This window comes from Sorex fumeus, unplaced genomic scaffold (genome assembly GCF_029834395.1).
Source record: "Sorex fumeus unplaced genomic scaffold, SorFum_2.1 ptg000122l, whole genome shotgun sequence".
Lineage (NCBI taxonomy): Eukaryota > Metazoa > Chordata > Mammalia > Eulipotyphla > Soricidae > Sorex > Sorex fumeus.
Genome location: NW_026606179.1, coordinates 62,838,883 through 62,853,144, shown reverse-complemented (window position 1 = coordinate 62,853,144; position 14,262 = coordinate 62,838,883). Strand labels below are relative to the sequence as shown.

Sequence of the window (14,262 nt, the reverse complement as noted above, 5' to 3'; positions counted from 1 at the left end):
GAGAGTGGGTGGCGGGGACTTCCCAAAGGGATAGTGGCCATGGGGCCATGCCCTGCTCTGAGGCTGCACGTGGCTGGGGGCTTCTCTCCGTCCTGGGGCTGGCAACTTTCCGAGTGCTCAGACCATCGGCCAGGTCTAAGGGCAGCGATCCAGTGTTGTGATGAGAGGAATGAAAATTAACTAAAGTTCCGACTTTCATGGTGGCATCTTGGTGATCTAGCAACAGAATTGACTCTGTGGAGGTGTGCTGGGCTAGATTTATTTCCCTGAGTTCATATCTGCTCACACTGACCAGGCTCAGGGATGTGTGTGTGCTGGTGTGTGGGGGAGGAACCCATGGGTGCTGTGTACTTGGGGAGCCAGGGAAGAGGGGTGCTGGTGGTGTTCGTCTGTCTCAGAGTGACAGTGCCTGAGTGCAGGTGCCAGTCACCGAGGAGGCTGTCTGCTGCCCCCAGGGGACTTGCTGACACTGTCTCAGGCCCCCAGGGGGAATCGATGACACTGTCTCACTCAGGGCCCCCAGGGGGAATCAGTGACACTGTCTCAGGGTCCCAGGGGGAAATCACTGACACTGTCTTGGGGCCCCCAGGGGGAATCGATGACACTCTCTCACTCAGAGAGGGCCCCCAGGGGGACTCGGTGACACTGTCTCACTCAGGGCCCCCAGGGGGACCTGCTAACAGTCTCAGGGCCCCCGGGGGAATCAGTGACACTGTCTTGGGGCCCCCAGGGGGAATCACTGACACTGTCTTGGGGCCCCCAGGGGGAATCGATGACACTCTCTCACTCAGAGAGGGCCCCCAGGGGGACTCGGTGACAGTGACTGTCTCACTCAGGGCCCCAGGGGGACTCACACTGTCTTGGGGCCCCCAGGGGGAATCACTGACACTGTCTTGGGGCCCCCAGGGGGAATCACTGTCACTGTCTTGGGGCCCCCAGGGGGAATCGGTGACAGGACTGTGCTGGAACCCCAGGGGGAGTTGGGACCAGAGCTAGCTCCTCTTCTGCATTTGGGGACCTCACATGGGCTTTCTCCACCTCAAAAGGATGAAAAATGCTTTTTCTCTACTTTGAGCATTCGATAACTCACACTGATGACTCTAATTGGATAAAGTAAAGACCCTCCCGTTGATCATCGATTTGCTCGAGCGGGCCCAGTAACGTCTCCATTGGAGACTTTGTTGTTACTGTGTCTGGCACATCAAATACGTCACGGGGAGCTTGCCAGGCTCTGCCGTGCAGGCGAGATCCTCTCGGTAGCTTGCCGGGCTCTCCGAGAGGGGCGGAGGAATCGAACTCGGGTCGACCATGTTGGCTGCGTGCAAGGCAAACGCCCTACCTCTGTGCTATCGCTCCAGCCCTGATCGTTTTTTCACTGACGTGGTGAGGCGGGGTGGGGGGCGAGCCCCGAGGGGCTCTCGCTTCTGGCGCCAAGCGCCCGGCCGCTTGCCGGTCGGGCACGACCCGCTCCGGGGACAGTGCCAGGTGGGGAGTTTGACTGGGGCGGTACACCTGTCAAACGGTAACGCAGGTGTCCTAAGGCGAGCTCAGGGAGGACAGAAACCTCCCGTGGAGCAGAAGGGCAAAAGCTCGCTTGATCTTGATATTCAGTACGAAAACAGACCGTGAAAGCGGGGCCTCACGAGCCTTCTGACCTTTGGGGTTTTAAGCAGGAGGTGTCAGAAAAGTTACCACAGGGATAACTGGCTTGTGGCGGCCAAGCGTTCATAGCGACGTCGCTTCTTGATCCTTCGATGTCGGCTCTTCCTATCATTGTGAAGCAGAATTCACCCTAATTGGATAATTATGTTTATAATATAAACACTTACCAAACATTCTACGTCATGTGTATTTGCCCCAGTCCTCCGAGTGGTGACTGGGATCTGGCTGTGATCGCCCCCCCGGCGCTGCTCTTCCCCACAGTTCTCTCTGGAGAGCACGGGCTCAAGTGGCCTCTGGCCCGTTGAGTGCACCGCACAGTTCCCTTCCTGCCAGCCGCCCCCATGCCTCTGTCACTGTCAGTAGTGGCCTCCTGTCCTCCACTGCGCACCGTGACTCAGAGGCGCGACTGCCGAGCTCGGCCCCTGTGCTGCGCTGGGACGCGTACCCACTGCTCGGGGTCTCCAGGACACAGCTGGGTCTGGCGGTGTGACTGGGTGTCCTGGGAACTGCGGGCTGGAGGAGTGGCAGTGTGATCCGCCCGGCACGTCGTGCGCCTTCCTGTGTTTGGGTGCTGTGTGTCCCGTGGCCGGCCAGAGAGGATGGGGGTTTGTGTGTCCGAAGCGTGCTCCTTGCGCCAGCTGCGAGAGATCGGAAGCGGTGACTGACAATCCTTGCGGAGTGACGGTCTTTGTTCCTTTAGGTCGCCCCGAGAAGTGAGGCCCCCAGCAGCAGCGGGAGCAGCAGCTTGGAGAAGGCGCTGCCCACGTCGGCACATTCCACGGAGGAGGCCCTGCCCAAGAGGCCAGGCGGCAAGCACAGCAAAGGTGTGTTCCGGTGCGGGTGGGCGGGCACGGCGGTCGGCGTAGCCGCGGGGTCTCCGGTCCCGAGACCATTCTTGAGCCATGGAGAAGGCTCAGAGGGCCGGAGCACAGATGCTGCGTGCGGAGCTCTGGGCCCGTCAGGCCTGGTCCTGAGCACTGCCAGGTAAGGCCCCCAAACCGAGAGCCGTGGAAGCTCCATGCCCCTGCAGGGGTGGCCCACAGCGGAGGTCCTGTGCCTGGGTCGGCACTCGGGGGCCAGAAAAGGGTGTGCCCGCCCTGTGTGCCCGCCCGCAGGGTCACGGAGCTGAGCGTGAGGAGACTCAGATGGGTCCTCACTGGCCACTCCACCACTCAGCTGGTCTCTGCTCCTGTTTGGTTTGAGTCTGAGAACTGACGCCATTTTGACCGTCAGTGCAGCTGAGGCGTTCGGAAGCCCTGGGTTTCTGAACAGGCTCCAGCCGGAGCCATCCCACTCCCTAATGGCGGGAGCCCACCAGGACCCACTCCACGTAAGGCCTGGGGACAGACTCTGTGCACTCGCCTTGGCAGGACTGGGGGGCCGTTCCTGGTGGAGTGCCGGGATTACACCCGCCTCTTCCGGCACAGCCTGTGCTGCTGCTCGAGCCGGGGCCTGGATCCCTGGGTCGTCCTCCATGCCCAGGACATCGTGGAGTGCTGGAGATCGAACTGGGGGCAGTTGCATGTGAGGGGGACGGCCTGAGCCCTGACCCTGAGGTTGGTCAGCTCGGTCAGGGGTCAAGCAATGAAGCCCTCTCCGTGTCACTGATGGGGGAACTCCCCCCGAGCTGAGCTTAGAGCCCCGCTTAGCCGGAAGAGACAGGCCAAGAAGACCAGGGCCACACGCCTGCTCACTCCGACGTGTACACAGTGCCCCTCTGCTGGTCCCAGCACCGCCCACCTGTGCCCACTTACCACTTGTCCCTCTGCCTGCCCCTCAGGTACCCCGGAGCCCTGCTATGCAGGTGACACCTGTGTGGCCCATGCTTGCTCTCTCCTTTCTTAGATCTCCCCTGAGGCCCCACCTGCAGGCTCACACGGGCCCCTCCAACCTCTCTGAAGAGGTTCTGGGTCCCCCGTACCCTCTTGTCACCGCTGGTGCCTGCTGGGTCAGGCTCGGGGCTGCTGTCTTTCAATGTGCAGCCTCGTATGGACGAAAGCTGGGCTGGACGCTGACCCAGCTTATGTGTTCCAGCTCCTGCTGCCCTGGAACTTTCCTCCTGCCCAACTCCTCTGTCCAGCGTGGGCCTTTGAGTCTCCGGCTCTTTATTCTCCCCACCCTGCCTCCCAGGCCCCTGCTGTGAGTCCAGCGAAGGTCCTTCCCCAGACCCTCACCAGAGCCGTGGTCTGGACTCTGCTGCTTGGCCTGTGTGAGGCGCGCCCAGTGGGAGAGCAAGCGTGGTTTGCAGTGTTCTCGTCAGAACCAGGTGGCGGCAGAGACTTTCTCTGCTTGTTTCTGTGCCACACCTGGCGGTGCTTGGACATCAGTCCTCGCTCTGTGCTCAGCGCGCATGTTGTCCAAAGGCTGGCACCCGCCTCCTGCTCCGGGGCCTGTGCCCTTCCTGCCAGGCAGCTCCGCGGCGCTCAGCAGAGGATTTCGTCCCCCTTCCTCTTCGCTGCCATTTCAGCGGCCAGCACAGCTTGGTTGCGGTGCTTGCCAGGGTCTCCCACTTGCTCACAGTGCCCCAGAGACACCCCACACTGTCCTGGCATCGCAGGGGCCCCAGATAGCTATGCCACCAGGACTGCACTTGGCCATGGCCAGTGCCAGGATTGGATGTGCAGCCTCGTGGCCCCGAGTTGCCGCCAGAATGGCCCCCGATGTGAATGTGATGTCATGAGTGTGTGTGGTTCTGTCAGGTCGGAACAGGGCATTTTCCTCCTCTTCTCTGCATTTTCTCTGCCTTACTTTTTTTTTTTTCTGTTTGGGTCATATTCAGCGATGCACAGGGGTTACTCCTGGCTTTTGCACTCAGGAATTACTCCTGGCAGTGTTTGGGGGACCACGTGGGATGCTGGTAATCGAACCCCGGTTGGCCGCATGCAAGGCAAATGCCCTACCTGCCGTGCTATCACTCCAGCCTCTGCCTCCAGCTCTTTTCGCTTCCTTGATTCATTCTCTGAAGAGGCATTTTATTGTTGGGCACAAAGATGAAACTACTTAATAAAGATACAGTGATAGAAACATTTGAGCAGTAACTGCTGCCCTTCCCTGCAGAAGAGTGGGTAGATGGCAGAGTGGGTCTCGCAGCCCAGCCAGGCTCTGGTGCTCTCAGATCCCGGGCTCTGACTTCTGTCCACTTGCTTATGGCCCTGAGGTGTAACAGGGACAGTGAAATGCAGAGAAGTTGTCCCTGGGCCAGGCTTGGCGCCCTCCTGCTGGTGCCCCAAGGCCAGCCCAACTGGGCTTCTGGGATCGTCGTCAGCCTTGCCCACCCCACGCCCTGTGCTTCTCCGCTCACCTGGCCTTCCTTGTTCCAGCAACATTTATTCTCTCCGCTTCGTTCAAGCCCCTGTTTTTGGCGGACTTGGCCTCGGGGCTACTCCCAGCAGTTCTTGGCCAGTAGGTCGGTGGTTGAGTCGGAGGGTCTGAGGATGTGGCGTTGCGCATTCCCTGCAGCACGAGGGCTCACCCGGGACGCACCCAGCCCTGTCGTATCTCTAAGGCTCAGGTAGCGTGGCTCCCAGCCGAGTGGCCAGCCTCCCCTCACCCCCGCTGGACGCCCCAGTTGGAGTGACCTTCCCTCCCACCTGGCTCCCTCTGTTTGCAGGCCGGGAGCTGCTTTGGTTGGTCAGTTCACTCCAGCTGTTTCTGTCCCACGTCTGAGCTGGGCGCTTTTCTCTCCTGCCCGCCTTGGCACGCCCCTACCTTAGTCTGTCCAGCTTGGCTCCTCTGCCTGCTGCCCGGGGTCCCCTGGGCCTGCCCGCCCTCAACTGGCCATGCCGCTGGCCTCGGAGCCGCTGCAGACATGCCCTTGGCATCCTGGGACCCTCTCGGCTTCTTGCTTCTTTTCTCTCGTGGCTGCTCCCTGCCGCGTTCCCAGATGCTTCCCAGGAGCACAGGCTGCTGTGAGGGGAAGCCGACTTGGGTCATCCGCAGTGGGGCCTGGGGTGACTTTCTTTGTCGTCCAGAACTGTTGAGGGACTGCAGAGATAGTACAGAGGGTAGGGCACTTGCCTGCAGGTAGCCAGCCCGGGTTCGATCTCCACCCCCATTTGGCCCCTCAGATGCACCAGGGCCATCCTTTAGCACAGAGGCAGGACTAAGCCCGAGCACTGCCAGGTGTGGCCCCCAAACGAAACCAGAGTCAAGCAGAGCAGAGATGGTGAGTGCTGGGAAGGGCGCGCTCAGTGCCTCAAGGGTGGTTGTCTCTGGATTCGGGGCTGCTGTTCACCCACAGAGCACCCTCAGTGCTCAGGAGTTTGTCAGGTTCTTCCTTTCACTCCTGTGCTTAGGCTGCTGAAGGACAGAAGTAGAGGCCGGCTAGGCACCGGGGTGGAGGGGCTGTGCCCGTCCCTGCCAGAGCAGGGGGTTGCGGGCGTGTCCCGCAGGGAGATGAAGCACGCTCCAAGCAGCGGAGGGCGCGGTCGAACCGTAGACAGGCACCGCTTCTCCCCCGCGCACGAGAGACCCCGCAGGAGCAAGATCGGAGGCTGCGTGGCTGCCTGCCTGGGAGGTGAAGGCTGAGTGTCGGCTGTGGGGACACGGTCAAGCTCAGCCAGGAAACAGCTTCAGTGGAAGAGGTGGGGAGCGCGGCAGGGCAGAGCTGCCTGGTCCTGAGGGCGAGAACGTCTGTGAGCTCTGCCCAGCAAGGGCTCACGTCCAGGATGCATGAAGAAGTCGTCTCAACAACAAAAGCCACGGCCTGGTTTGAAAGGGCGTGAAGAATTCGGATATTCCACCGAGGGAGACATAGGATTGGACAGGGCATAGGAGATGTTTACTTTCTCGAATTATAGCAGAAGGGAGGAGAGCTACACAGTTGGGAGAACGGCTGTTATTACAGAGACAAGAACGAGCAGGTTTGAGAGTACGCGGGGAGAAGAGGACCCGGTCGTTAGTGGTGGGGGGAGATTTCACGCGTCATGTGGAGAGCAGCCTGGAAATGCCCCCAGAGGCAAGGCTAGAAATACCTTGGGATCTGAGGGGTCCACTCCCGGGGGTTTATCCAAAGGACACGTGTGCCCATGTGTGTGGCTGCATTCTTCACAGTCGCTGAGATCCGGAGACAGACTCGGTGCCCAGCAGTGGACGAGGGGCTGAAGATGTGGGCCGTGGTATGCTCAGATCTGAGGAGAGATGATTTTCTGCCGTTTGCATTAACGTGGACGGCCCTGGAGGAGCGAATGAAGTCAGACATGTAGGGTCTCCGGATTTCGGGCAGGGGCTGGGGAGATGCGCCGCAGGCTGAGCAGTGGGAGGCCGGGTCCAGCCCCTGGCACCGCAAGTCCAGTCGCCTGACCTCTCCCCAGAGCTCCATCCCAGCACCGGCAGCCCCAGAGCAGGGAGTCGCGCCCGCGCACGAGGCCAGAGGAAGCACATGGGCTGCATCGGATGGCGTGAGGCAGATTCTGGGGCAGGGAGACGGGACGGGGCATGGCAGGGAGCTGGGCTCCTGGTGGGGCTGGACGCAGGCGCTCCCGTGCCTGTGTCCTTCCCGACTGCATTGTGTGTTACGGGAAACGCTGACCAGAGCGTACAGAAGGAGATCGAACCCTGGTGCTGGAACTCAGGTGATTTGGGCATACGGGTCCCCTCAGTGAACGGTGGAGGCAGGCAGCTCCCGGCCTGTATTGAGGGGTCTCGGGGCTATTCCCAGTGGTCATCACGGGGGCCTCATGCGCGGCCCTGGCACTGCTGGGGGCCTCCAGAAGGTACCCAGCAGTGGTTCTGTGTGGCACCAGAACCGAGCTGTGGGTGGCCATGTGCAAGCCTTAAACTCCCAGGTTATCTTTCCAGCCCATAAAGTGTTCCTTTTTTTTTCCTTTTTGGGTCACACCCGGCGATGCACAGGGGCTACTCCTGGCTCTGCGCTCAGGAACCACCCCTGGCAGTGCTCAGGGGACCATATGGGATGCTGGGAATCGAACCCGGGTCGGCCACGTGCAAGGCAAACGCCCTCCCCGCTGTGCCATTGCTCCAGCCCCATGTGTTCCTTTTTTTTAATTTTATTTTTTGTCTTTTTTGGGCCACACCTGGGTGTGCTTGGGGCTTCCTCCCGACTCTGTGCCTAGGGCTCACTCCTGACGGACGCGGGGGCCATATGAGGTGCAGGCATCCGAGTCGGGTCGGCCATGTACAAGGCAAGACCATACTGAACTATCACTCTGGTCCCGGTATTCCTCCTTCGGAAGTGCCCTCATAAGTTGTAAAGGACTCCATTCTGGAGTCACAGTTGCAGTGTTTTAAGTATAATTCAAGTGAAATAAGTTGTATTTAAAGACACACTGAACAGGGGCTGGAGATGGTACAGTGGGTAGGGCACGTGACCTGCATGCAGCCAACGTGGGTTGGTCCCTGGCACCCCATGGGGCTCCCCAAGCACTGCCAAGAGTGATCCCTCAGCACAGAGCCAAGAGGAAGCCTGAGCATAGCTGGGTGTGGCCCCCAAACCAAATACAAATTTTCAAAACATTTACATTTTGTTCTATTTTAAAAAAAGAACAAAACGGGCTGGAGCGGTAGCACAGCAGGGAGGGCGTTTGCCTTGCACACAGCCGACCCAGGTTCGATTCCCAGCATCCCATATGGTACCCCGAGCAGTGCTAGGAGTAATTCCTGAGTGCAGAGCCGGGAGGAGCCCCTGTGCATCGCCAGGTGTGACCCAAAAAGCAAAAGCAAAAAAAAAGAACAAAACACATCAAATGTTATTAGAGACACTCAGGACCAGCCGGGGTTCCCACATGTGACCGGAGGGGCTGAAATGCTCCCCCGAGAACACCAGTGTTGGTGGTTTTGGCTTCTGAGACGCACCCGATTCTCCACATGGGTGCTTTCGGGTGCTGGACTGAGCCCGCCGGCAGAGTTTGTTCTCTGACCCGTGGAATTTTCTCCTTATTCCTTGTATCTAATCCGAGAGAGTTACCCCAGAGAAGTGGACAAGGATGGCAGAGGTGGGTTACCATCAGCGTCTCCGAGAGAGCCTGCTGTGAAAATGGGTGTGTGCTCAGCACGGGCCAGAGTGTGGCCGCCTCCAAACTGGATGCACGAGCATGTCCAGCGAGAGGACAGCTGGGAAGGCGCTCGTCCTGCACGTGGCTGAACTCGGTTTGACCTCTGGCACCCCGTATGGTCCCTCAAGCCCACCACGAGTAAGCCCTGAGTGCTTCTGGGTGTGGCCCCAAACTGAAAAATGCCAGGTGCCTGGATCAGCGATGGAGTCCCCCACGTCTGTGGTGATGGAAGAAGCTGGGCCCAGGGAACGACGAAGCTCAAGGCCCTGGGAGGAGTCGAGATGCTTTCCTTCGCTGCTGGTGCTTGATCACACCTTCAGCTAAACACGGCTGGACACTGTGGATACATTTGTGCTGTGGAAGTTCTGCTTCAATTAGGAAAAAAAGGCCACAGTATAGCAGGGAGGGCGTTTGTCCTGCATGCGGTCCACCTGGGTTGATCCCCAGCGTCCATGTGGCCCCCCAAGCACCGCCAGGAGGAATTTCTGAGTGCAGAGCCAGTAGCAGCCCCTGATGATCGCTAGGTGTGACCTAAAAAGCAAAAAGAGGGAATAGAAAAGAAATGCTGTGAGCTAGTGGCTGGCCACGCTCCTTCCCGCAACTCTGCAATCTGTGCTCACCCTGACCCTGTGCAAGGGCGGGGGCGTCCTCAGCCACGGAAAGGACAGAAACGGGAGCTTGTGTGACCGTGTCTACTGCCTGGGCCCAGTGGGGGACATGATGGTTGTGAAAGTGTCCAGTGTGAAAATTCTCTCCTTGCCTGTCCTGACATTCTCGGGAGGCAGAGGGGAGGTGTCCCCGCACCTACCGACCCGGCCAGCCGCAGCTAGTGCTTCTGTGTTCCTGGGTCACGTGTGGTCTCTGGGACATTACTGACAGCAACAGCTCTTCAAGGCTGTGAAAACAATTGTGAACTCCCAGGTGTACAGAAGCCAGGCAGGCTGGTCGGGGGACTGTCCTGCTGCACTCCTGCTACTCTCATTCACTTAAATGACGTGCAAAACACCCGTTTCTGTGTTTGGAGTCTCAGTCCCTCAGAGCATTTCCGAGCAGGGAATTCCCGTTACTGCCGCACGCCAGTGCACTCTCCGGCCGTGCTGCCCATCTCTGTGCCCGGGACTCGGGGTGTTGGTTTTCCAGTAACAGTCACGACTTCGTTGATTTTGGGGTTTGGTATCTAAACAAAGACTGCTCCAGCGGCGCAGGCCGTTGTTCTGCCTGTGCCCGACTCCGGGCCTCCACTCTCTGTTACGGGCCAGCATGGTGTCTGCCGGCTGGTCACCACCGGGGCGACAGCACCCCATATGGTCTCCTGAGCACAACCAGGAGTAACCCCTGAGCATCACCCAGAATGGCCCAAACGCTGAAAGGAAAAAGAACCGGTGAGCAAACTTGAGGGACCCACTGCTGAGACATGGCTGCCGCCGGTGCCCACAGCCTGAGGAGGCGGGTCAGGGCTCTCCAGGCCCCTGGCACTGCTGCAGCTAGAGGCGCCTGCCACGATTGGCGCCTGCCGTCAGAGAGAGGCCGTTGGGGGGAAACATGGATTTATACAGCAGTGCAGCTCTGGCCAAGGATTCTGGAACCTGAGGGATTGGACTGTGGGGAGGGCCTTCACTTTTCATGTAGCCGCCCTGGGTTCAGTCTCGGGCATCCCATATGGTCCCCTGAGCACCACCAGGAGTAACCCTGAATGTTGCGGGTGTGACCCAAAAAGCCAAAAAGTCTTTTAAAACAAAAATACAGATACGACTTCTCCGGAAGCATGTGACAGTATGCTGTGATTCCTGACTCTGTTCCCCTCCAGTCTCGGGCGAGGCAGTTCACATGCTCGGGCTTCGGAACCACAGTGCTGGCCGGTTGTCCGGGAGCAGGTCCGCTCTCCCGTGGGTCCTGCTGTCTAGGTCCTACCCTCAGTCAGGCCCTGCCCCCGAGTGCCTCTGGCTGTTGGTGCAGCGTCGTTGCTCGTCCCGTTCCTAGGCCACGACTCCTGTGGGTGGGATCATGGCTCCCCCATCTGGGCTGCTGGGTGCCCCTGAAGTGTGCGTCTCTTTCTGCTGTCCCTGTCAGTGTTGGGCTCGCGGGCAGGGAGACGTCACTCCCCCGGGCTCCTGTGGACACACGCTCAGACCTACGTTCTGTGGTCGTTCAAGCAGCGCTGCCGACCGGGGCCGTTCCTGCGCCTCCTCGTCCGGCAGCGCTCTCCTCCCTCCACTCAGTCAGGCCCCTGCAGACCTCCGTGGGAGCCAAGGAGGAGTTTGCGTGGAGCGAGCGCGCTGCCCCAAACCTGCCCCGGAAGCCGTGTTTTCTCTTCGGCTTTCCTGGCAGATTCGGAAGCACAGTGCCCTGCAGTCTTCCCCGCTGCCAGGGCCCTGGGTCCACAGGGTGTCTGTCTGTGCCTGCCAAAGGCCACTTCAGACACTGGCCCATCCCGCTTCCCATCTTCCGGATTCTGAACCCGAGGCCAGGATGTGCCGGATTCGGCTGAACCCAAGGCCAGGATGTGCCCAGATCCACCCTGGCAGTTCCCAGGTGCTGGAAGAGACTCCTTCGTGACAGTAGCAGCCTGCTGGCAAAAGGCGGCCTCGGTTTCTCTCCCCCTGCAGTGGTCTGCAGCGCAGAAGCGTGGCTTCTGTCCCTGCAAGAGACTCTGTGCAGTACTTGGCTCTTTGACTTCGGTCTCGTAGGTTCGGTGATGCTGCCTGGCGCGCACTGTGTGGCTCACTCGGCTGCTGTCGTGCCAGGATGGATCTTCGTGAGTCTTGGAAACGTTTAGCTGCTGCCGCTCTGGCCTCTGTTCTCCTTCTCTAATTGTTCTTTGCAGACCGCCCCGGAGACGCAGGCTGCACCTGGAGGCCCTTCGGCCTGGGAAGGGCAGTGGTGGGCCCTGGCTTGGCCTCCCACCGTTAGTGTGCAGCTAATCCCTTGGAACGGGCTGGAGCAGCAGTGTGACTGCGACGGCGTTTCCCTTTGAGTAGAGTTCTTCCAGAGTGCCAGATGGGTTAGATTAGAATGCGAAGCTATTTAGTGATAAATTATTTATTTGTGATCTCAGATTTAATCCCGAGAGTAAGTCCAGAGGCACGGCCTTTGCCTTGCACACCGCTGACCTCTGCTTGATGCCCGCACGGTCTCCTAAGCACTGCCAGGTGTGGACCAAACAACCCCCTCCAAAAAAAAAAAGCACAAGCCGTGAGTGTTTTAGCAGTAGTTGGGATAACATGGTGGCAGCAGTGGGTGCACGTGGGCGTTGGCATCCGGGGTTCCTGCCTCTCCACCACCACCAGAGTACCAAACCCTCCACGATTGTGCTGGCCACCTCCAGGCTCCCTCCCCCTCTCCCTCCCCTGGACTTGGTGAGCTCGGTGGAGAGCCCGGGCTTGTCCCTTGCACCCCACGTCAGTGACGTGCCCTGTGTTCACCTCTCCCTTGACTCCTGTGACCCCCCAACTTCGCGCTGTAGCCAAGGGCGGGACCCCCTTGTTGCTGAGCAGAGCAGCTTCTCTGCCCCTGTTGCTCGGGCTGTTTCTGGTCGCATGTTGCGCCCGTCTCTGCTGTGGAAACTTCTTTTGGGGGGGCTTTTTGGGTCACACCCGGCAATGCACAGGGGTTCCTTCTGGCTCAGCACTCAGGAATCACCCCTGGCGGTGCTCAGGGGACCATATGGGATGCTGGGAATCGAACTCGGGTTGGCCACGTGCAAGGCAAACGCCCTCCCCGCTGTGCTATCGCTCCAGCCCCAACTGTGGACACTCCTGTGCTCGCAGGGAGCAGACCCTCACTGAGTCATGTGGGAGTCTGAGCTTGGCCAAACCGGTGTCCTTGGAAGCTGGGGCAGATGACGCCCCACCAGCAGTGGGCGAGGGCTCCTTTCTCGCTGAGTCCCGCAGCACTTGTGGTTTCTGGCCTTCTGACTGTATTTGTTGGGGGCCCCACCTGGCGGTGCTCGGGGATCGCACTGCGTGTGTTCCCTGGCGTCCCTGCCCTCTGCTCTCCAGCCCCTCTGGGCGAGGTGCCCCTGATGGTGGTTCTTCCTGGCTCTCTCAGCAGTGTCTGTTCAACTCCTCTCCCTGTTTTCTCTTGGCTTTGGTGTTGTTTGGGGGCCATACCTGACTGTGCTCAGGGTTTACTCCTGGCTCTGCACTCGGGGCTAACTCCTGACGGTGCTGGGACCCATCTGGGGAGCCAGGGATTGAACCCGGGTCGGCCGCGTGCCAGGCAGGCTCCCTCTCTGGTGCTCTCGCTCGGGCCCCTCGTGCCTTCTCATGGAGTGCTTTGGTTGAGCCTTGTGGTTTCTTGCGGGGAGGGGGTGCTCCCAAGCAGTGCTCCCAGCACCTGGAGACCAATTTGACTCTCAAGTCGTGCTGTAGTTTGTGTTGGGGCCGCCGGGGCTCCTCCCAGAGAGGCAGGCGCTCTGGCCTGTGGTGTCTCCCGCCCCGGCTCGCCTCCAGGGGACTTTCTGCTTGTTCAGGCCCCTCTTCTTGTGGAAATGGAAGTTCCAGCTCAGGTTTTCGTGTTGTTTCTGGTTTTGCTCTGAAGGCGGTGACGAGGCCAGGTGGGTTTCTGTTGGTGGAAACAAGTTCTCCCCTAAAATGAATCTGTTAAGTAGCGTGAGTGATTATTGAGAAACATCAAGCCATCAGGAAGGAGAGGCCGCCGAGGAGCCTTCTGAGTAGAAATGTCTCAGAACTGAGACAAAGTCAGGGAAGCGGAGGGAGGGAGTAGTTCTGAGGATCTGAGGACTGACAGTGTTGGTTCCACCAGGCGGACGGTCTGTCTGGTTCTGGGCAGGCTGTGATGCTCCTGCTGTCCGGCGAGGACTCAGGCTGGGCCTGCTCCGAGACGTGGTCAGTGTCCTTCCCTGTCATCTGCACGGTGGCGTCCCCGACAGCGGGGAGACGTGAAGATGTGAAGGCCTTATTCCAAGCACAGCACGGACAGTCAGAGGCTGCGGGGGTGCAGTGCTCCCACTGGGCTCGTCCAGCCCCCCGCCCCTTAAGCCAGAACTTCCCAAGCTTATTTGCTTACTAGATCGCTTTTTTTTGGGGGGGGGGTTGGGCCAGACCCGGCAGTGCTGCTCAGGGGTTACTTCTGGCTCTGCACGCAGGAATTTCTCGTAGCAGTGCACAGGGACCGTGTGGGATGCCTGGGAATGAGCTGGGTTAGCTTCGGGAAAGCAAGCACCCTCCCTGCTGCCCTGTCGCTCCAACCCTTGTCTGCCCAATTTTCAGGAAGAAAATCAGAACTCTCCCTCACGTACACACACAGTGTCCCTGGAAAGGTGGTGGTCGCGCGTGGGCACCCTGGGGCGTGGTGGGCTCTGCCGTGCGACGTGGGCAGAGCCTCCCTCTGCTCGGGCTCCAGGGGCCGATCTCGTTCAGGTGCCTCAGGGACCGGCCGTGCTGCCAGGACTTCCGCCTGCGGGCTGTCTTACTGGGCGTGACATTGTCCCGTGAGATTGCTGAGGGGCCAGGCAGGTGGCATTCAGGGGCTGCTGTGGGACTTGCTGCCTTACTGGAACCAAAGATCGAGGGGCCACAGTTGTCCCCAGCCCGTCATCCTCGCAGTGCTGGACTCACAGCTCCAT

At 59.7% G+C, this 14,262-nt stretch overlaps 1 protein-coding gene across 1 annotated transcript in view; it reads left to right on the top strand.

The window, feature by feature from the left end:
* The window catches only part of ZCCHC14 (zinc finger CCHC-type containing 14), a 42,694-nt gene that overhangs the window by 17,143 nt on the left and 11,289 nt on the right, over window positions 1-14,262 (top strand). The window contains exon 2 of the mRNA XM_056136977.1: window positions 2,363-2,486. Within this exon, the coding sequence (XP_055992952.1) occupies window positions 2,363-2,486 (124 nt within the window). The remainder of the gene's footprint in view (window positions 1-2,362; window positions 2,487-14,262) is intronic.